The 23,207-nt window shown below is 34.4% G+C and overlaps 1 protein-coding gene and 1 long non-coding RNA gene across 4 annotated transcripts in view; one reads left to right on the forward strand and one right to left on the reverse strand.

Moving 5' to 3' along the window:
- Window positions 1-23,207, reverse strand: part of LOC149804660 (E3 ubiquitin-protein ligase TRIM9-like) — a 180,525-nt gene that overhangs the window by 73,187 nt on the left and 84,131 nt on the right. For all 3 annotated transcript variants that reach the window (XM_089942913.1, XM_089942912.1, XM_089942914.1), the window contains one exon: window positions 15,110-15,266. In XM_089942913.1, the coding sequence (XP_089799039.1) occupies window positions 15,110-15,266 (157 nt within the window). The remainder of the gene's footprint in view (window positions 1-15,109; window positions 15,267-23,207) is intronic.
- The window catches only part of LOC149804661 (uncharacterized), a 76,898-nt gene that overhangs the window by 18,882 nt on the left and 34,809 nt on the right, over window positions 1-23,207 (forward strand). The window lies entirely within an intron of this gene.

Raw genomic sequence — 23,207 nt, forward strand, 5'->3', positions numbered from 1 at the left:
AGCTTTTCACAAAAAGTCTCATCTACAAATTTGTATATATTGCAGATGCTGGGACAAGAAATAAATGAATGATACAGATAACTAATTAAAACAAACATTTAACAAAGCAGCATGGTAACTAACATAGCTTCAATGCATTCTCTCTAAGGGATAGCAACAAATCTAAAACTATGTGTTGAATATTTATACTAAAATGACTACCATTTATGTACATTGATAATGCTTAGTGCATTTCTACATCTCACAAATGATGTTGTATTCATTTATGGCGCTGACTGCATATCCGACTGAATCAAATGAACTAATTTTGATCTATTACGTCACCAAAAATATAAGACAGCTTAGAAATCTAGTATGCTGGAGTTGGTACCATCTATAAAAAAAATAGGGAATATTTTATATATAGATATTGAACAAAGATAAAAAAAAGGGCTGTGGTTGCAAACATATATGTCTTTTTTTGTTGAAGAAATGAGAGTGTTTCCTGCAATTTTATGTCCTAGAACAGACTCTATAGTTTCCATTTCTGAGACAATAACCTTGGGGCAAGGTGCATGGCTGTGGTATGCAACACACCATCTAGTCATAACAAGCTAAAATGTTATCATCAGTGGTTAAAATATTTTACCCAAATAAGAATGTAAGCCACTGATTGATATTTTCCTGCCCATGACTGACCTTGAGAAAGGGTATGAGACTCTTGTATACATCACACCATCATATCATAATATATATCCAATCTTTCATAAGTTACAGCCCAGAAAAGGGTTCTGGTCAAATACACGCATTTCTTTCTCTACTAAGACCTTGACCTTTGACAAAGGAACCTTTGTCTATAACTGTCAGATCTAATTATAATTAATAGACATAAATTTTAATTAGATTGCAAAGTCATAGAATCCAAAACTGAAAGAGACACCCAACAAATATCATAAAATACTTTAAAATATCATATTACAAAAAATGGAAAATGACTGAATGTAGCATGGAGTAATGAGCTTCTGTCTATGGACTCTGCTAGTCAACATTTTGGGGATACTTTGAGTACAGTAATCCCCATCTTGAGGCCCCCATCTATTCACTTACATTGTCTGACATTACAATAATCTTTAGCATAATGACCACCTCTCTTATAATGAACAAATTTCAGTTATGTTTGTCCTCATATGAGAGTAACTACTGGATTAAGAAAATGGTTTTCTCCCAGCAAAAGTAAAAACATGCAACATGACACTACTGTTTTTATTTCATGAATAATGCCCTGCAAATCTTTCTTCTATCCCTAGGCAAGAACTGAATAACACTTGTGTTAAGACCATTGGCCTTTAAAATCTTTGTCCTTTAAAAGTGATGTCAGAGTGGTGATTATGAACTATAGTAACAACTATTGGTCTTTAAAATCAATGTCATCATGATGACTATGAGCTATAGTAACAACTATTGGCCTTTAAAATCAATGTCAGGGTGGTGCCTATGAACTAAAGTAACAACTATTGGCCTTTAAAATCAATGTCAGAGTGATGACTATGAGCTATAGTAACAACTATTGGCCTTTAAAATCAATGTCAGAGTGATGACTATGAGCTATAGTAACAACTACTGGCCTTTAAAATCAATGTCAGAGTGATGATTATGAGCTATAGTAACAACTACTGGCCTTTAAAATCAATGTCAGAGTGATGACTATGAGCTATAGTAACAACTACTGGCCTTTAAAATCAATGTCAGAGTGATGATTATGAGCTATAGTAACAACTACTGGCCTTTAAAATCAATGTCAGAGTGATGACTATGAGCTATAGTAACAACTACTGGCCTTTAAAATCAATGTCAGAGTGATGATTATGAGCTATAGTAACAACTACTGGCCTTTAAAATCAATGTCAGAGTGATGACTATGAGCTATAGTAACAACTATTGGCCTTTAAAATCAATGTCAGAGTGATGACTATGAGCTATAGTAACAACTACTGGCCTTTAAAATCAATGTCAGAGTGATGACTATGAGCTATAGTAACAACTACTGGCCTTTAAAATCAATGTCAGAGTGATGATTATGAGCTATAGTAACAACTACTGGCCTTTAAAATCAATGTCAGAGTGATGACTATGAGCTATAGTAACAACTATTGGCCTTTAAAATCAATGTCAGAGTGATGACTATGAGCTATAGTAACAACTACTGGCCTTTAAAATCAATGTCAGAGTGATGACTATGAGCTATAGTAACAACTACTGGCCTTTAAAATCAATGTCAGAGTGATGACTATGAGCTATAGTAACAACTATTGGCCTTTAAAATCAAGTCTGGTCAAAAATTATTTTATGTGTACAAGTCACAGTGTTCATAAACTCAATGAGGTACAAAACTTCAAGCAATGACCTTTGATGTAACTCTAAGGTCAGTTAGGTCTGGCTTTCAAAATGTAGAGATGCTGGTGGTCAGATCTTCAACATTTTTATTTACAGCCAATTCATTATTGCAAGAAGTATCTCAGTGAAAACCCAACGTCATTGCCATGCCAAAGGTAAAAAATTGTCATGTACCATGCTGGATATAAGATTAACACCATTTTATTGAAAACCAGCTACATATATACTGGCATAACACTGGATCAATGTCATTTTCATTTTGGATGAATCAGATGCCATAAGTCTTCTACATGTCAATATGCAAGAGTTTAATTATAGCAGGTATGGTGGAACCACTTTCATTTAAGATCAAAAGTTTTAATTAGAAGACCATGATATAGAAACACAATAGCAAACAATGGCTCCAGACCTCACATGATCATTTGCTATTAGTCTTCATGCAACATAAAGTTCAGTCAATATATAAACAAATTCATAAGGTACAAGCCTATGTTGCATGTCATTAGTATTACTCAACTGTACATAAGCTCTTGCATGCATAATATAATATACAAGACAGCATTCTTCACATCAGAAACTTACCTATTATACCATCTGTTGGCACAAAAGATAATGAATATATTGTATACTACTTTTCATATAAGTAATACATGTAGTATATGTCATGTTAATTGCTAATTATGTGTACTATCAAATACTTTTCATCTGATCTGAGAAATCACTATCAAAGAATTTTTCATTTAAGAGAACTGCCATGTGGCAAACTATAAATCACAAGTACATGTCATACAAAAAAAATAAAACAAAGATTGGTATTATGAAATGAAATCTGTTGGACAACAAAGACAATTCATAACCCATATTTCCTTTCAAAGACCACTACATATAAGCAAGATACAATTTCCTCACAAAATATGTTATTTACTTAATTTAGTGTCAATCATGGACGTAATTCTCTCACTGAGCCACCAAACTGACTTGTTAGTGTTCCACTGTATGCAATAATTTATCTAATTACACACTTAAAATCCATTCTTATTACATACTTTAATACTCTATATAACTTTCTTATTGTTATCTCCCTTGATTACTATTCAGGTGAGAAGACATTAAAACAAGGTACAGTGTACCTAACTGTATTTGACAGGGGCATTGCTCCCATGAATCATATTGAGTGAATAAGTGAAATGAATGAATAAATGAAACACGATGCCCAAGTGGGCATGATATTATTCAGAGGTAACTGCTTGAAAAAAGCAAGTTAGTACATATAGTGACACTGTGAAGTGGAAAGAAACATTTGTAGAACTTAGTTGCAACATTGTCTATGAGGCATAATAAAGTATGTGTGTGTCTGGTTTCACGCAAAAATAAATTGGCTTGATTGGTCGAAATAAAAATTATAATACTAATTTTCCCCTTCATTTTGATACACACTCCATATAATTACATAATTTGCATTTGATATAACTAGCTGTGCAGAAATTAAATTGGTAACAGAGATATGGATGGATAGTTGGACAACAGACATAACATAATTGCATAACATGACATGACATGACTCAACACAACATTACAAATCATACCTTAACAGAAAAAAAAAATTGTAACATAACCTCATGGCAGGTATGTAAAAAGTAGTTATGTTTTAAACATAAAGTTAAAATGTTATAGAGTATCATTGTACTTGACTACCAATTTCTTAATTGTGTATGGACTACTTGATGGACTATGGACTAGTTCATAGCTTTACCCCTCTCAAGTGAAATTTCACAAGTTCATGCATCAATTGACTGAATCTGGGCAAGCACACAATCCTCTCTATTCATGCATTCAAATTCTGAATTAAACCCCACAAGTCTCATGCTCAAGTTTAATTATGATATTAACTTAATTACCATATTATTCACTAAGAAACAATAGTGATGAAATACTAGTCAACTTCAGGATAGATTGCAATCTATTAATTTTTGTCTTTGAAGATAAGGTAATGTTTTTTTCCCAACACCCAACCAGTGTTTTAATGACTCTTCCATCCAATCTTGAGCATCTATACTGGGCAACTTGGCCAAAAATTAATGCACAAGTTAATAAGTGTTTAAAAAGAGGGATTGGAGAACTCATCACAGAGATAAGGGAATCATTTTGCCTCCTAAAGCTTTCATAAAATAATTAAAATGCCAGAAAAGAATTAGGTGTGTGCCAAGCCCTGTTAATTGCTTCATAATTCTTTGTAGATACTGTCTTTTATAACAGCATAAACACTCATATGATAGTGACATGGCACTACTTTGACTGGTGTTCTAATTCTCAGTGGCAGATAAGAGAATTCATTTTCACTCCAAGTTTCAAGGGGAACAAACACAGCAGGTGCACCAGTCTATAAAATCATGATTTAAGGGACAGTTACTTTCCCCAAAAAGTAACTTTAATTTCAAGATTTAATAGGTCTTTCAAGCCATAAAAGAAACAATATATCAAATGACCATCCCTATATTTCTTCTTTATATTCTATTGGACATCAATTGGTGATCACTTCTTTATAGACAAAATTAAAATTTAGAACATGTTGTTTGTTTCATCCATACTCTGTGGACAACCAGTGTGAGTAAACCTGTGAACATTTATGAAAATTATGCTTTTTTCTTTATTAATTTTGAATATTCTTTCTGAACTACATATCGTGACTAAATACAAAAAGTAAAATCTTAATTACAAAATGTGTACAATCTCTTACATTAAATCAATGATGAATTAGATATTGTTAGTGTTATGTATATTTAATTTGCAATGTTTTTTTAGTTAACTTGTTTTTTAAAAAGGTATTTCATTATATGCTATTGTAATGTAACAATGTATGATGGTCTTAACCTTGTTCAAAATCAAGTTGATTTTCTACCTGACCTGAATAAGTGATTTTTTTTTAAAATTCTGTAAACAACTAATACATAGCTAAAATATTCTCTGCATGTATGGGTTTAATGTTAGGATCATTATTAATAGATGTAAACATGATTATTTGGGTCTTGGTCTAAGTTATTGGGATTCCCATGGTGCACCTGACATAGTCCAGGTTCTTTATTATAACTTTAATAACAGACCTTCTAATTATAATTAACAGTTTATCTTGTAAACATTTAGAACCTTCCAGATTGAAATGTTTCATTAGGTAATAGTTTTTTTTAATAGAAAATGCTAATTGTGACCTGAAATCAAGAAGACTACATAATCTTGTCACTGGAAAAATTATTCATCTGTGCTTTAAGATCCAGCAGACTCAATTTGTACTATTGTTGTAACCAAAAATTCATTTGGGCTGGAATTTGTTTCTTCAAATTATTTAATTCAAGCAATTTTTCTCTGGAAATACAGAATGCTCATAAAAAACGATCACTGGACAGACATTCACTGGGATTTACAGTAAATTCAAACCTGGAATTATATTACTGTTTCAACAAAAGACATGGCACAACACCATGACACAGGCCACCAGAGACACAGCAACATTTTCAGCAATGGATTTAATTTGGATTTCCACAAAAGTTTATTCAGAACTTTTATTATGAGGACTTGTGTCTGTAATTCATGAAAAATTAGTGATTTAATTAGCAATACCATCAGTTTGTTTTTTTCACACTTTCACTTTGTATTCTAGGGAAATAAATTATTTGTTGAATTTTACCAAGCTTGTTACTTTTCACGCTTTCCTGTTACTTATTTTAAAAGCATAGACTCAAAACATTAGTTAGTCCTTAAAGTTATTCTTCTTGTAACAAAAGCAAATGAATAGCTTCCTGCATGCATGCATGCAAAGCTTATGAATTGTAAAACTAAGAATGTTGTGAATTTTAGTTGTACTTTTGAGGAAAGTGTACAAAGATCTTATGGCCATCCTGGACAACCAACAGTTACCAGGTAAAGAAAAGCAATTATTTAAGAGTATTAAGGAAATGTACTGGCGATGATATGATGGTCTATGTTTCACTGAAATTCCTGCATAAAAACCTTAAATGAAATATTGCAGCAATTAATAAGAGTCCATTGAAGGGACTGATGCTCTACTGACTAAACAGAATTTCAGAAAACAAGATAAGACCATTTCTTCCTTTTAACTGCCAAGTGTTAAAACCATCTTTGATAATATTCAGTGATGTTTCAAATTAGCTCTCTGTGGTGGACATACTGGATGTAAAAATGACACCATTATTATTTAGGTCCAATCAAGCCATCATAAGAAGTTTTCTGGTGGAAACCCATGCAGGTTTAACTTTCCTTTTTGGAGGAGAATCGATAGCAAGATTTTCAAGATGGATGCAATGGCAGCCATATTTGATAACAGACTGGCACCATTTCAATTTAGTATCAACTAGACCATGCAACGACTGTGACTGAAAAGTTTCATTGCAATTCTGCAAGTAGTTTAGGAGGAATAGCAACAATAAGCTTGTGCTAATGAACTGATAGATGACAGACAATGGACAGATGATGAACAACACTCCACCTTATATGCTTTTCTGGTCTATGACCAACTGAGCTTTTTAAAAAACAAACCTGCATTGAGTGACACTTTAACAAAAATTTGTATGTCTGCATCACTTTCAGTTTTTGTAGCTCTATATTATTTTTACTCCAAGTAACATGAGGAATTTGACTATTTGTAATTATGGAAAATTAATTCCAAAATAAATGGTTTGCAAGTTATAGAAATGCAAAAAAGTCTGACTGATTTAATTTTCCCAATATTCTTTAAAACAATTGATTTGCTATACGAGTTTAAGATGTTGTGTAATTTAATTGTCCTAAATCTTTCCGAGTTTCCTTTACTGTATACTAGAACATGAAAACTAAAGCTGAGAACTGATAATTCTTACAAAAAAGAAAAAGAATGGAAATTAAAGTTCCTCTCTTTAAATTACATAAAGTACTGAAAGAAGGAATTTTCACACAGATTTTAAACTGAAATACCATGGTGTCTTAGGATTCTTATGATCTACAACCCAGAAATAAAATATAACAGAAAGCTCTGATGAATCTCTTTCTACTGCAATTATTCTTACAGATATCATAATCTGAAGAAGATTCAACTAGAGTTTAAAGGAAACGTATCTTTCCATTCCCATGTATTTCATGAGAAAATACAAATGAAATAGCCTTTGAATCTAAAGATCAGCAATTGCCAAAGAAAAGGGAAGATAATTAAATACATGTGAGTTGATGCATCATACAAAATTTCCATTCTTTTCCAAAGAATGAAATTTTATCAGTGTTCAGGAATGACATGAATGAGCAATATGTCTGGAGCAAACCATACTAAAAGGTATACTGGCAACCATAGCTGACTTTGAAATTAGTTGTATGACTCTTTAATTTAAAACATTTTTATTTCCATAATACCTTTTCATGAATGCTTTTTTTGAACATTTCTACAGCAGTTTAAGGGAATTTAACTTTTATTCTTGCCAATGGTATGGCACATGTGCATGTTAAGGAATTAACTGGAAATGGCCTGAAATTTTGTGGCACGAAATTGGGTCCATCTTTCTGGGAAACTGAATCTATGTCTGGTGTAATAGATGATACTCCACTTCTCAAAAACAAGATACCAGTCCCCTACAGGAATTCAAGGTCACTGAATAACTCTGATGCAGTTAAAGGTTCCATCAAATTGGATGTACTGAGGTCAAGTTTGGGTGTATCTGGTGTAGTTCAACTGACCAATCAAAAAGGTAGGTCACACCCTTCCACCATACCAGTATTAGGAAACCAAGCACATCAAATCTGGTGTGGTATGCTAGATTAATACCATAAAGGTGAAAGTCATTACTTTTCAATATAAAACATGGAACCAGACCACCCAAGAATTCTCAATCACTAGATTTCTTATATCTTTTCCTACAGAAGGCTGGTTGAGATAATAAATCAGTTGAAATTATATAATTCTAGCTCCCTCTCAATCATTTGGGTGTGTTCTCATTCTCTAGTATTACCAATAGTTAATCTACTAATAAAAATCCAGAAATATTGAACTTAATTCCAAAGGGGTAAATATGAAATGAAATACTATACTGCATTTTATTAAATCTTACTCAACATAAATCAATATAGGTTTCAACCAGTAAATTAAATGACTATCTCAAAGCTAAAAGGACATTTGTCATATCTCAGGTTTTCAAAAAAGGTCTCCCAATGGCACAAATAATAAGATAATTGGGTCTTTCAAAAATCATTCTTGTTCAGAATGTCTTTATTTCCCTTCTCCAAGAAAATTTTGACTCCCGGTCCTGAATACTTACAAAGGCAAAATCAAAATGTCATTTGATAAAGTAAGCATATGTAATAAATAATAAGAATTTCTTGCTGTGTCCCTCAACCCTATATGCAGTTTGTTTCATGCAATTTTTTAAAATGTATTTCCAATAAACTGGATTTAACATATTCATTTTGTTCTAAAATATACCAGGAACACATAACTAAATCTTTACAGTATGTTTATGGGGTCTGAATATTACTACCATAGCAAGGTCACTGGGATTTGGGGTCTGAATATTACCACCATAGCAAGGTCACTGGGATTTGGGGTCTTAATATTACCACCATATCAAGGTCACTGGGATTTGGGGTCTTAATATTACCACCATATCAAGGTCACTGGGATTTGGGGTCTTAATATTACCACCATAGCTAGGTCACTAGGATATCGGGTCTGAATATTACAACCATAGCAAGGTCACTGCGATTTGGGGTCTGAATATTACAACCACAGTTAGGTCATTGGGATTTGGGGTCTGAGTATTACAACCATGGCTAGGTCACTGGGATTTGGGGTTTGAATATTACTAACATGGCTAGGTCACTGGGATTTTGGGGTCTGAATATTACAACCATAGCTAGGTCACTGTGATTTAGGATTTAAATATTACAACCATAACTAGGTCACTCTGATATGGGGTCTGAATATTACAGCCATAGCAGGTCACTGGGAGTTGGGTAACAGAAAGAGGGAATGGTGGTGGAAGTGATGGGTATGGGCATTATGTAAAAATCATATTTGCTATGGGCAGTCATTGCTTATTGGCAGGCTTGAAGGAACTTCTTCAATACCGTTGTTTCAAGGTCATGGAAACCTGTACATTATCTGAGTCCTGTGATAACTTTGACATTAGTTTATTTTTTGTAAATAAATTCATTTTCTTAAGTCATTAGTTATTGTTTCAAAATTTGTTATGTCAGAACAATGTTCAAAGTGAAAATGTAGAGATTATAGGACTCAAAAAAACTTTCATTAAATGTTAAAATTCTTCATTCCAGAGTTCATAAGAACCTAAGTCAACAGTATAAAGTGAAACAATTGTAAAAATATGGGATTATCTTAACAAGACAATGTCTAAACTCATAAACAGTAAGATGCATACATTTTAGCATCATCACATTTTCATTATACACACATAAAAAAGCATATTAAAAGTCCTTTTCAACTAATGGAAAAAATAACTTCTTTTTATCAAAATGTCAATTAATCAGACTTTTAGAAATTTTCTGTGTGAAAGATTGCTTTCATTATCCTACACACTGAAGCACCCAATAGCCTGAACAAAGCAATGTGCCAAAATTGGCTTAATTATTTTTGGAGCGAGTTCTGATATTTCTGACAAATTTTATGCAACAGCACACTGCCTATTTGAAAAGAAATACATTGTCGGAGGAAAATCAAATTCGTCTATAATGACTCAGCATGACAAGACAATAAAACTAATTCCCATCCTCCATTAAATGTGATAATAATTAAGTTTTAGAAATGGATTTAAAATGTAATGAGATGTATTTTCTACACATGTGCATTTTTGTCTGAAAAATTACTTTGAAATCTGAGAAATCAAGAAATCTTAACTGTCAAAGAAGTTTACTAAGTGATGAATTTTCTACAATTTTAAGGATCAGAGTTATCAATATCAGCTGTAAATTGAGAGTGCATTGAGTACCTTGTACAAATTGGCAGTTGAGAGTACACTGAGTATCTTGTACAAGTTGGCAGTTGAGAGTACATTCAGTATACTGTACAAGTTGGCAGCTGAGAGTGTGTGTGTGCGTGACTTAGATTTTTAGCGTAGCTTTAACAATTTTCCGGTCATATCGCTACAATGTCTGCAGTGTGGCAGTTTAAAGTGATGTCTAGCACTGCAGCATCATGCCACAGACATATAGCATAATGTCCCACCCAGTCATATTATCCTGACACCAGGCTGACCAGTCCTAATAATAACCTCCTAATGTTGAGTGCCTAGTGAGGCAGCTGTTAGTACCATCTTTATAAGTCTTTGGTATGACTCGGCCGGGGTTCAAACCCACGACCTCCCCCAGCTGGGGCAGATGCTCTAACCTCTAGGCCACTGTAGAGGTCCTGGCAATTGAGAGTACATTCCATATAGTCTACAAGTTGGTAGCTGAGAGTACATTCAGTATACTGTACAAGTTGACAGAACTTTCTAGCTGTTGAGTGTACGATCAGTACACTACAAGTTTGTTGTTGAGAGTACATTGTACAAGATGGCTATTGACAGTACAAAGACTACCCTGTATGAAGTGGCTACTGAGAGTACAATGAGTACAATATTCAAGTTGACTATTGAGTACAATGAGTACACTGTACAAGTACATTGAAAACACCATACAAGTTGGCAGAATTTGTTCTGCAACTGACTTTGAATAAAGTTTTTCTTTTAGAAAAAGACATAATAGTTAACTGCTTTGACCTTACCAGGCAGACTTTGAAACGTTATTTTATCACTAATTTAACATGTTATTCAATCTGGAATCTTAATGTTTCTACAGGCTTCTTTCTAAGATTTTCTTAAAGCTCAGTACATGAAGCCATATTTTATAAAACAACCATTAAGTGACTGCTTTCTTTTAAAATTTTATTTTGTTAACAAGTTTGTATTTGTTTAAACAAGCATGCAATGAATTACACATTATAAATCCACCCATTGTTTAACAGTCTTCTATGATGAATCTAATAATGTATCATTTATCCTAATGACCTTGACCAATGGACCAAAGATCAAGGCATGAAGTCTTCAAAAAATGTTACAGTGAAAAAAACATTTATTTTCTGATTTATCTTCACCATTGACCTTTAGAGATTTCTTTATTACTATAAGCACAAGCAGTTGGTCAAGAAACTTAACCTAAAACCATTTGACTCCATGATCCTAACCACAAGTGCAAGCCATCCATAAAGTTCGGTCTTGATCGGTTATGTAGAACTAATGTTGGTGTAGGGCAGCCATTTTCTTCTTCTGGCCAGTTAAAATGACTGTTTATCTTTTCACTCAAAAATTGTACAGGTTTGCACCTTAGTGTAGCTATCCACAATGCTTGGTCCCAGTCTGATTTGTGTGAAAACAATTTTCTTCTTTCAGTCACAGTGACCTTGCCTTTCGACATTTTGACACCAAAACTGATATTTTGGGCTTAGTGACAGCAATTAATAATCAGCTTTTGTACATCTTCATATGAAGAGCAATTGTTTGATTTAGACTAATTTCATCCATAACATAAAAGCCATTATGCACAGGAATTGCCTAAGTGGCAATTTACAGAGTCCAATTTGTGTAAATTCATAGGGATGCCACTGTTGAAATTTAAGACTGTCACTGGATTTCAGGGTTGTCGTGAATTATCTGACATGATTTTTTAAGCAGGCTCGCCCAACAACCTGTAAAGAACTATTTTCGGTCACACTAATTGATCACCTCTTTCAATGCAAGGAAGGTTTTCATTTTTTGTTGTTACAAAGGTTTTATCATTTTCAATACCAGTATTGACTAGACCATTACATACCACAGTGAAGTTTTTATTATATAATGTCTTTAATTAGAACTCTTTTAGTACTCCCTAATTTTAACCATCAGGCCATAAAAGTTCCTGGCTTCTTCCTATCATGTGCTAAAAAATGTCATTAAAACCCACAAAATCAAACCACCGCTCCAGTGGCCTAGTGGTTAGAGCGTCCGCCTCGGATGCAGGAGGTCGTGTGTTCGATCCCTGGCAGAGTCATACTAAAGTCTTACAAAATGGTACTAACAGCTGTCATGCTAGGTGCTCAGCATTAAGAGGTTAGTGTTAGGACTGGTTGGCCTGGTGTCAGGATAATATGACTGGGTGGGACATCATGCTACATGTTTTTGGCATGATGCCCCAGTATTAGACATCACCATAAAAAGCCACACTGCAGACATCGAGTGATAAAACTGAAAAATTGTTAAAGCTACGATAAAAATCCTAATCACACACACACACACAATCAAACCAACCATAAAGGTTACTGTACATACTGACTAATAAGTAAATTACACCTGCATACAAGATAGATCCTCATCTTCCATCACATAATGTTCTGGCAGAACAAGGTTTATGTTATCTGCTCTACTACTGATTGCTCGTAACAATATGCAAACACCAAAATCTGACAGTGCATAATGCATTGGCAGATCTGAGTGTGTGGTTTGTAGTTGGATTTGACTTATAAGTGAGTACATACAGTATAACTATATTCTGTTCTGCAATTTTGCATATTGAGAACTTAGGTCTCACAACCTAGATTGAATTTCTTGGTAATTTCCATGAAAAAGATGGGACATCTCTGTTACACAGTAAGATTTCATTACCAGGGAAAATGCTAAAGTGGGTGTTTTAATTATCATATGTACTCGCATATGAGTCAAGTAAAACTTTTTAAAAAATCTTATATGTCATAGCATAATGCACCCACAGATCAGGGTCTATGTAGTTTGTTCTACTGTTTATTCCTAACAAACTGTACACACCCAGATCTGCTGGCACATTATCAAATGGCAGATCTAGATTTGTGCAGTTTGCAGTCCAACTCATAAACAAGTACATATGGTATTGTACAACTGCACATGCCCTTAATTTTCAGAAAGAAGCTTTGATTTTTAATTAACTCAGTAACAGATCCATGTCCATTTCTGTGCCTAAGTGGAAGCTTAAATTGAACATTAGCCAGACCTTGTGATCACTTACCATGCCACCATGACTATAAAAAGTGTTAACATTTTTTGTGGAGCAAGTGGGGGAAGGGGTGCTGCATACATTGCATAATAGCTTGGTTGTCTTATCTTGTCTTACATAGTAAGTGGTTCATGTCTGTCCCATTGTTAAGACTTTCAAGACCTGGATATATGGTATACTGTAACTATTGGGTTATAGTTAAATGATATTATGTTACAATCCAGGTGGATACCACATATCAGACTTTTGGATTCTACTCTGAAAGCCAAGAGTTAAAAACATTAAACACTTCCTATTAATTCTGAAGAATGGCGATGTTAACTGTTCAAAAAGTCCAATTCATTTCCAGGGACTGAAAAGGTTTTTGTTCAGTTCCTAACACCAGGGCTTACATGTAAAATTAACACCAACTCCAATGCATAAATAGAATATTGGTGCAAATTTCAAAGACAATCAATCAATTATGACTTAAATTAGCTTTCATTTGTCTGGTCACAGCCTGCTTTGAATTTATATGATATATTCCACAAAAAATTACAATGAATAATTTATGATACAAAATGTGCATGATCTTCTTCTTATCGAAGCATCGCTAAAAGCATGTCCATCAGAGTTAGTTAACAACATGAGCAAGTCCAAAGGCAGTTTTCGTGGGTCCCGAACCTTTTACTTCAGGAATTTTCAACCCTAATTTGAATCTAAGACTGTAAAAATATGTCAAACCTTCTTCAGCATGAAGGTTCTACTCAACCTGTCATGGTATACTGTCAAATGTCAAGTCCAACATAGGAAACAGAATCTGTGAACATGTCTGAGTACAGGGAACAGAGTATGAAGGTGTTATCAGCTAAAATTCTAAAGTGTGTGTGTGTGATTTGGATACTGAATATAGTTTAAAAAATCTTTGAGTCATATTGCTACGATGCCAGCAGTATTGCAGTTTATAGTGATGTTTAGTACTGGGGATTATGCCGCAGACATGTAACATGATATCCCACCCAGTCACATTATCCTGACACCAGGCCGACCAGTCCTAACACTAACCTCTTAATTCTGAGCACCAATCTACGCAGCTTGGTACCATTTTGGTGAGTCTTTGGTATGACTCAGCAGGGGTTCAATTCCCATATCCAAGGCGGACACTCTAACCACTTAGGCCACCGCAGCATTAAAAAAAATCTAAGGTTCGACTCTTTGAATAGCCATAAGTACTTTACCTACACTGTATATAGGAATCCATGGTCTACATGGAATGAAGTATTGGGGAGTTATCATCTGAAACTTTAAGGGTTTACTCTTAGCAAAAACGAGTACTTTATCGACATTTTGGAATCTAGTACTGCATGGGAATTGTCAAGAGCTTGTTGAAAATCTGGGTTTTAAAACGACATTCAAAGCTTGGATGAGTACTGTATCTACCTTTTATTTGTTTAAGTTCTTGACCCCTACAACATGGAGTGCTGAAGAATAGCAATTAAGGGAGGTGACTCTGTAAATCTAGTTAAGTACTGTACCTAACTGTCATCAGGGAGCAGTGGATAGTCAATCTTGGATTGAGTAGTACTAGGTTTCGTTTATACTATATCAATTTAGCTTTGACTGTATCTATCCATCATCAGTGAGCACTTTATGATCAATTTGGAATGGAAAGAGTACTAGTGGATAAGGTATACACAATATAAAACTTGTGGAGTACTGTTCCTACCTTTCATCTGGAAAAAGTTCATAGTCTGTATGGTGTGGAGGACTGGGGAGTTATCCAGGGTCAGTTCAAACTCTGGTGACACCCTAGGAGCCAGTTCCATCACCTTGTTGAAGTTCTGGTCATGAAGAGTAACCCGGTTAATAAGCGAACTGGAGATCTGAAAGAAAAAAATAAATGAAATAGTAATATCTAGTATAGCAATGTCTTGAAATTACACTGTAACAGTTTATTTCTATAAATAAAATCATCTAAAAAAACATACCAGTGACACTTCTGAATTAATTTCCATGCATTTAATATCAAACACAACAATAACAAAAAAGCTATTCAATTTGAATAAAAACTTTCAAGGAAACACAAGTTTGATTGGGGAAGGATACTGATGTATGGTGCTATTCAACTAAACAGAGAATGTTATTTTACTAGAAAAAGGAAAGTAGAGTTGTATGTTTTGTTATTGCTTCACTCAGTTTCAGCAGGTTAAGTTTTAAAATTCACTCAGAAAAAGAAAACGAAGAGTTTGTATGCAATGTTACTGCATTACATACCTGGAGCTTCCATTTAAAAGTAACCTAATTAAAAACTAACATTAAGAATAAAAAAGTGTAGCAACCATCAGGTTTTACAGGACAAAAAGAACCAATAGCAGAGAATAAACAATGCACATATCCCCAAACACACAAAGAAACGAACTTCAAGGCTAAAGTGATGACTCCTCTTCATAGGACAAGCAGGACCTTATTTGTTTTCATCCCGATTGGTTACTGACCTTTTACAGTGCTCAATTTAGCCAGGCTGCTAACAATATTAAAGCTTCTTCTACAAGAGTAAGGGTAGAACCTTATCTTTAGCTGGGGAGGGGAGTATATAGTAGTGGTATGTGTGTCTGTGTTACTGTAAAGAAAACTGTCCTGCACAGAACAAGACCTGAGATTTGGGACCTCCATCTAGCTATATGATTCTCTGATGGTTGGATTTAGACTGGCACTACGCTCTGACAAAATTACACTGGTATCAAATGACAAAAAGAATGAAGCCTCCCATTAATAGAGTTTTTAAAATTATTTCAATGTTGCTTGTCAACATAATAAATGATTACATGTTTTAAAGACATAACATTTAAAAAATGCTAATTAAAGGCAATGCTAGGTAGCAAATACAGTGCCAGTCTGTATTTATACTATAACAAAGTTTTGTACCCAATGTAGAAAACTTGATCTCTTAGCAATGGAACCATCACAACTGTTACAATATGCTAACACTCAAGCTATTAGCAAAGAATCCACCCCAACTGCTACAATATGTAAAAACTAGAGCTATTTGCAATGGATCCATCACAACTGCTACAGCATTCTAAAACTAGAGCTTTTAGTGATGGATACATCCCAACTGCTACAATATGCTAAAACTAGAGTTATTAGCAATGGAGCCATCACAACTGCTACATTATGCTAAAGCTAGAGCTATTAGCAATGGATCCATCCCAACTGCTACATTATGCTAAAGCTAGAGTTATTAGCAATGGATCCATCACAACTGCTACAGTATGCTAAAACTAGAGCTATTAGCAATGGATCCATCCCAACTGCTACATTATGCTAAAGCTAGAGTTATTAGCAATGGATCCATCACAACTGCTACAATATGCTAAAACTAGAGTTATTAGCAATGGATACATTACAACTGCTACAATATGCTCAGCAAAGCCTTGAGCAAAAGAATTCTACTGGAAAATAAAATGTTTAAGAAGATGGGCATTTGGTGATTTTTAGACGGCCATAACTCTTCTAAATGAAGAATTCTAGATATCCAACTCATTTAAGGTTTCATCAATATAAATAAGCATAAATACTTTGGTTCAAATCCAACAGTCATTCATCACATTAAGCCCCTTGAAAGTGTACTTATAGGGATTGGCAATTAGGGGCCTTATTTAAATGATTATATGGATCACTTGTAATTAAAATCATTCAAAGCCTGATCAATATAAACAGTTTGTGCAGTTTGTTAGGAGTAATCAGTAGAACAAACAATATTGACCCTGATCTACAGACTTATTATGCTGTGGCAGATCAGGATCTTTGTTGTTAGTAGTTTACCTTGACTTATAAGTGAGTATATATGGTATAGATATATTGAGGATCGACTGAATCCAAAGAAGTTGATAAACCTAAGACTCCTCCCTAAGCCAAGAGTTTTCACTGGGATCAATAAGCTTAAAGACATTTTAAACAAGATTTAATGAAGATGCTGAAGACAGTCTTGAACATCACTGATGAATACAACAGATAACCAGCCAAAATACCTGAACTTAGTATGTGGCCAGAGGCCTGTAACATCTGTCTATCATTTCCAAATCAGATATATTCAAGTTCATCTAATTCCTAATGGCATGATGCTGAATTGATCAAGCATGAATGAATTAAGGAAGGCTTGCATTACATTAAGGTCATAAACCACTAATTTCCACACATAAACTTTGCTTAATGTCCAGCAGTGATCCCCTGTGCCCTGTTGATCTGAAAGCAGTGCTTAAAGCCTTCCTGACCCCTGTCAGTGACAGGTGTCCCCTACAGAAATCTGACAAGATCAAAAGAAACAGCTATACTCCTAGTCCAGAATTCACTTCTGTCCATGAAATAAGTATTCAGACTGGGGGCTAATTCTTGCAACAACAATAACTAATAAAGTAAAAATTCTGACATCTGTGACACTGACAACTACCATTACTAATAAAGTATGCATTCTTATATCTTATATCTGTGACACCAATAACTACCATTACTAATAAAGTATGCATTCTTATATCTGTGACACCAACAACTACCATCACTAATAAAGTATGCATTCTTATATCTGTGACACCGACAACTACCATTACTAAAAAAGTATGCATCCTTAATTTATCTGTGACACTGACTACAACCACCATTACTAATGAAGTATACATTCTTATATCTGTGACAATGACTACAACTACCATTAATAATAAAGTATGCATTCTCATATCTGTAACACCGACAACTACCATTAAGAATAAAGTATGCATTCTTATATCTGTGACACCAACAACTACCATTAGTAATAAAGTATGTGTTCTTATATCTGTGACACTAACCTCAAAACAGCAGGGATGTCAAGTGAATTATATTAAAAAATGCAGAGAACTTAAGATCCTAAATTATTTATATACATTTCTTAATTTAATACAGTATATTTGTCAAGATTAGATTTGGTAATATCGAAGCATTTGTCCTGTCAAATGTTGCTGTTGTTGATGTAAGGTTTATCGCCATTTTTCAGCACACGATAGGCTATACATGGTGGCCAGTATTAATGCTTGTCAAATGTAAGAAAGTCATTAAATTGGATAACTCAACTTCTATTTATTTATAAATGTTTCTTTCTGAAAATTAGCTAAATTAATATTCTGAAGAGTGTAATTTTGGAATAAATATTTTTATTTTGCGTTCATTTTATTGTGCTGAAAGACATTGAAATTCTACTGCCTTATTAGTGACAAATGATAGAAAATACATGAAACCAGCTCACTGGTGCACTGGTAGATGGCTGACTCTGGCACTGATGGGGCTTCATTAGTTTACACACTACCCTCATTACTCATGCTTTTAATGCATCCTCACACCATAGCAAATCCAAATGAGTGCAACCCCTTTTCTACTTCAGTGCATATTGTGACAGTTTTCTGCTCTCAGACTCTCCAGACATAATACGTCCTGGATAACAAAAGCTTTTAAATCTCTCTGGACAATAATTGTCTCAGACATTTATAAGTCAAACCCCCTATTGTAACTGCCATGATAGCCCTAGTGTCAAAAAAATTTCTGCCCTACTAGGAACATAAAAATTAAATGGTATCAGTTTTACAACATGTTGTCATGCAAGATCATCATATACTGATGTGCTAAAAAGGAACATAATGATGATACATTGGGTATTAACATGATTTGCCATTCAACAATCACAGATTTAGGAAAAAAATCAGCTATGATAATGCATAGTAATCAATTTACTCTTGCCTCTAAATCAGAAAGGTGTTACAGACTGTTTCATCTGTTTTGCCCCCAATAAACAGGACATATCATGACAAAACTAACAAGAGTCCCTTGAAGGAAGTGATGTTCTGCTGGCAAAAGAAACCTCTAAGAATTCAAGAAAAGATCATGTTTTTTTTCCCTTTAATTATTGAGCATTGAAACCATCTTGGATATTCTTCAGTGATTATGTGATAACAAAATTTTCAAATTAGCTGCTGTACTGCATATTTTAGATGTCAGCATGAAACTGTTTTCGTTAAGAAAAAGTAGACATCATTAGAGGTCTTTCTGGTGAAAATCCTATCATTATGATTCTCCATTCAGGAGAGTAGTGACAAGAAGATTTTAAATACAGTTGTTGCAACGGCAATTTTGGATATACTACTGGCATCATTTTCATTAGACGGCAGGGGAGAGTTTCATAAATTTGCCTGTCAAATTTCTTAACTCAAGGATGTTCTGCGACTTTTTCTGCTATTACTGTTTACTAATGAAAGATATGGATAGATTTGTGAACTAGGTGTTTTTTGTGTTCTTGAAATTGATGTGAGGCATGTACACCTTTAATAGTTACCGTACTCTGCAGTAAGTAGATAGTGAAATACCAATAGCTGGCTAGGAAGAAGACCTAGCCACCCATAGCAGTAAACAGCTTGGATAGCAACTATTTTGAACTGTGACATGCTGTTTAGTACACAATGTTTTTCAAAATTATTACCTAGGAAAAGGGCTTGTGTTTGCAACATGAGCATCACATAGTGTCAAAAATGACCTTCGTACATGAAAAATGCAGGTATAAATTTGGGGTTGGGATGATAAGCTTCTTTTACTATGAACTCTCACTGACTTGGTCCACTGGGACCCCATGTGACCAAGTCATCTACAGCATTCAACTTTACTGATCAATGCCATTGTGTTCTAGTCATGGGCTCAGCCAATGTGGGTGAATGCTTGCCAGTAGCTTCCCATGGGTCAATGGTACTTCCCAGTGTTTTCCCAGGGTTTCTTCCTCCACAACCTATACTGGCCGCAATGTATAGTCAATCATGCATTGAAAAATGGCATTAAACCCAAAACAGCTATTTTTGCACAGAACCAATTAGATATCATATTAAGTCTTTTTAGTGGAAACTCCATGTCAAAGTGCCCATCCATTAGGGAAGTGTAACACTAGTAAAATTTTCAAGATCACAGCAATGACAGCTATACTGAAACTTAGATAAATACTTTTATCATTTAGGAAAAACTAGGCACCATAAAAAGTTTTTCTGATGAAAAACCTGACATCAATATATCTTTCCATTCATCAGAAGAAACTTTAACAAGATCCTGTGGCGACCATAATGGATCATCATTTTCATTTAGGACTGAAAAGACAAGTCTTTCAGTGAAAACCGTCTTGATATGAGCATTGAATTTTGATGCTCAACAACTCGGGCAAAGTAATTTCTGTGCAATGACTGATCAACAGTTTTCCCACACATATTAACAGATGAGTAATTTTAGCAATTCTATGCAATTTTTCTGATTGCTTAAGTAATGACACACAGGCTGAAACAATTGGAACTCTTTGTTTTCTTGTCCAATCAACAGATGGTGAAGGCAAGAATGAACACAATCAGCTGTTTACAGCATCCTTAAATCCACTTTTATTTTCAAACATCAAAGACATCCGAGAAAAAGTGAATCCATACCACAGCTCAAGCAGAGGTGGATGTATTTGTTTGAAAAGTGAGCAAAGCTCCATGACCTCAAATAATTAATCTGTTCCACAACAGATTTGCAAGATGTTCTTAAGACAAGAAAATAAATTATCCTTTGAATCTGATATGCTTGGCAGTAAGCCTGTTGGGGGCACTGTGGCATGGATTTCTGCAATTCTCCACATTTCTCTGCACATTTGTATGATGTTATGAGAAGACTGATGCTAGGACATTCAATAAATACATTATTAATGTTATATACAAACAAAACATGAGTCTATAACAATATCTAATTTTACAAAACAATCCAATTCAAAATTGCTGAATTGGTAAAAATTTGTTAATATTTTATTGACAAAACTGTATTTTTTTCCATTAAAAGTAGTATTAAAAAAATAACCAAAAGAAACATGAAAAGTTTCAAAAGAAAAAGTAAATAACTCATGCATGATCATTCACACATTATAGAACCAAAAGGATTACCTACCATATATACTCACTTATAAGCAGAATCCAACTGCAAATAAGATAGGTGCTGATCTGCCATGACTGAATGTGCTGGCAGATCAGGATCTATCCACCACAGACCCAGATCTGCTGGAACATTATGCAACAGCAGATCTGGCTCCATGCACTTTACAGTTTGATACAACTATACATGGTAATTCTAAATGGAATCAATGTTAATAACCTAAAATATTAAAGATCACAAACTACAAATAACTGGAACTTTATTCTGAACATGATCAGTTTCAACAATTGCACTCTATACTCAATATACAAAATATTTCCTAACAAAATTAATCCAAATTCCTGTTGAGAAACAAGCTTGGATGAAATGAGAGATACAAGTCAAACAGTGCTTTACCCAACGGGCTTACTCAAGGCACAAAATGGATAAAGCAATAATTTGAATAAATTTATCAAACTAGATCCATTTCAAGCTTTTTCAGGTCTGCTTCATTCAACATTCATTAATCAACATGAGTAATTGAATCCATGTGAGCAAATGGATTACTTTATTTTAAACAAAGCCACACTGTCATATTTTCAAGTCCTTGATTTACCATATGTACTTGCTTATGAGTCCAACTGCAAACATCATGTGCTAGCAGATCTGGGTCTGTGCAGTTTGCAAGGAGTAATTAATAGAACAAACAACACAGACCCTGATCTGCAGGCACATTATGCTACAGCAGATATGGATCTTTGTTGTTTGCAGTTTGACTTAAAAGTGAGTACATAAAATATTGTAAAATAGCCCTTAACCGAATTTCCATGCATGCTTTATCCAATGAATATTCCAATCTCCAGTTACATAGTGATTTTGATGGAACTACACCCTATTTGCCTGAGTATATATGCACCATCTGCAAACATCTTGGTCCCAATCAACATGACTCATTAAGTGCTAACCAAATTAATAAACAAATTCTTTCCCAATCAAAACTCAAGATCATAGTAAACCATACCCAAATCATAACAATAGTAAATATCAATAATTAATATGTATCCCATTCAACATATATGCTTGATACTGTGGCAGTGGAACTGCCGCGGGATCATTAAAAATATCCCCGAGCTAATCCAAAAAATAAACTCAAACAAACCTAAACCTGACATTATCTGCTTAAAAGAAACCCATCTAACTCAGGCCTCTAAGACCACCCCCAAAAGTCCAGGATACTCAACTGTATATACTAAAAATAGAACAAACGGTAAATTAAAAGGGGGCTAGCAACTTATATTACTGACTCATTTCCAAACACCTTAGAAGTTACCCCAGATCAAAACCAAGACGCACATGAATAAATAGAAATTCAAACCATCATGATTAACACTGGCCAGCATAGTACAAAACTGCTAAATGTATATGACCCGGAGGAGATAATCCAACTGCAATCAATCACTATACGAAAATGACCACTGACAAAGAGGAAAATCTTATTATATGCAGAGATTTTAATACCCATAACTTAAGATGGGGAGGAATAACGCAAAACCTAAGAGGAAAACTACTTGAAAAATGGACAACCAAATCCATTCTCGTTATTCTTAACAATGGAGAAGGAACAAGATCAGCCCCCATCAAAGGTGCACTATCAGCAATTGACCTCACGATAGACACTCCTAAATTGGCCCAAATCTCAGATTGGGAAATTGATCAAAGCAGCACTCCTGGAAGCGATCACTTCCCTTTCCTACTCACCCTCAATATAATGACACAAACAGACCCAACTAACAACATACCAAGGTGGAGGTGTGACAAAGCCAATTGGGATAAATTTAAAATCGCCCTCTCTGCAAGAACTCTAGCAGATCTTTATAATGATAACA

Source organism: Sinohyriopsis cumingii, chromosome 2, assembly GCF_028554795.1.
Source record: "Sinohyriopsis cumingii isolate HCF-2022 chromosome 2, ASM2855479v2, whole genome shotgun sequence".
Lineage (NCBI taxonomy): Eukaryota > Metazoa > Mollusca > Bivalvia > Unionida > Unionidae > Sinohyriopsis > Sinohyriopsis cumingii.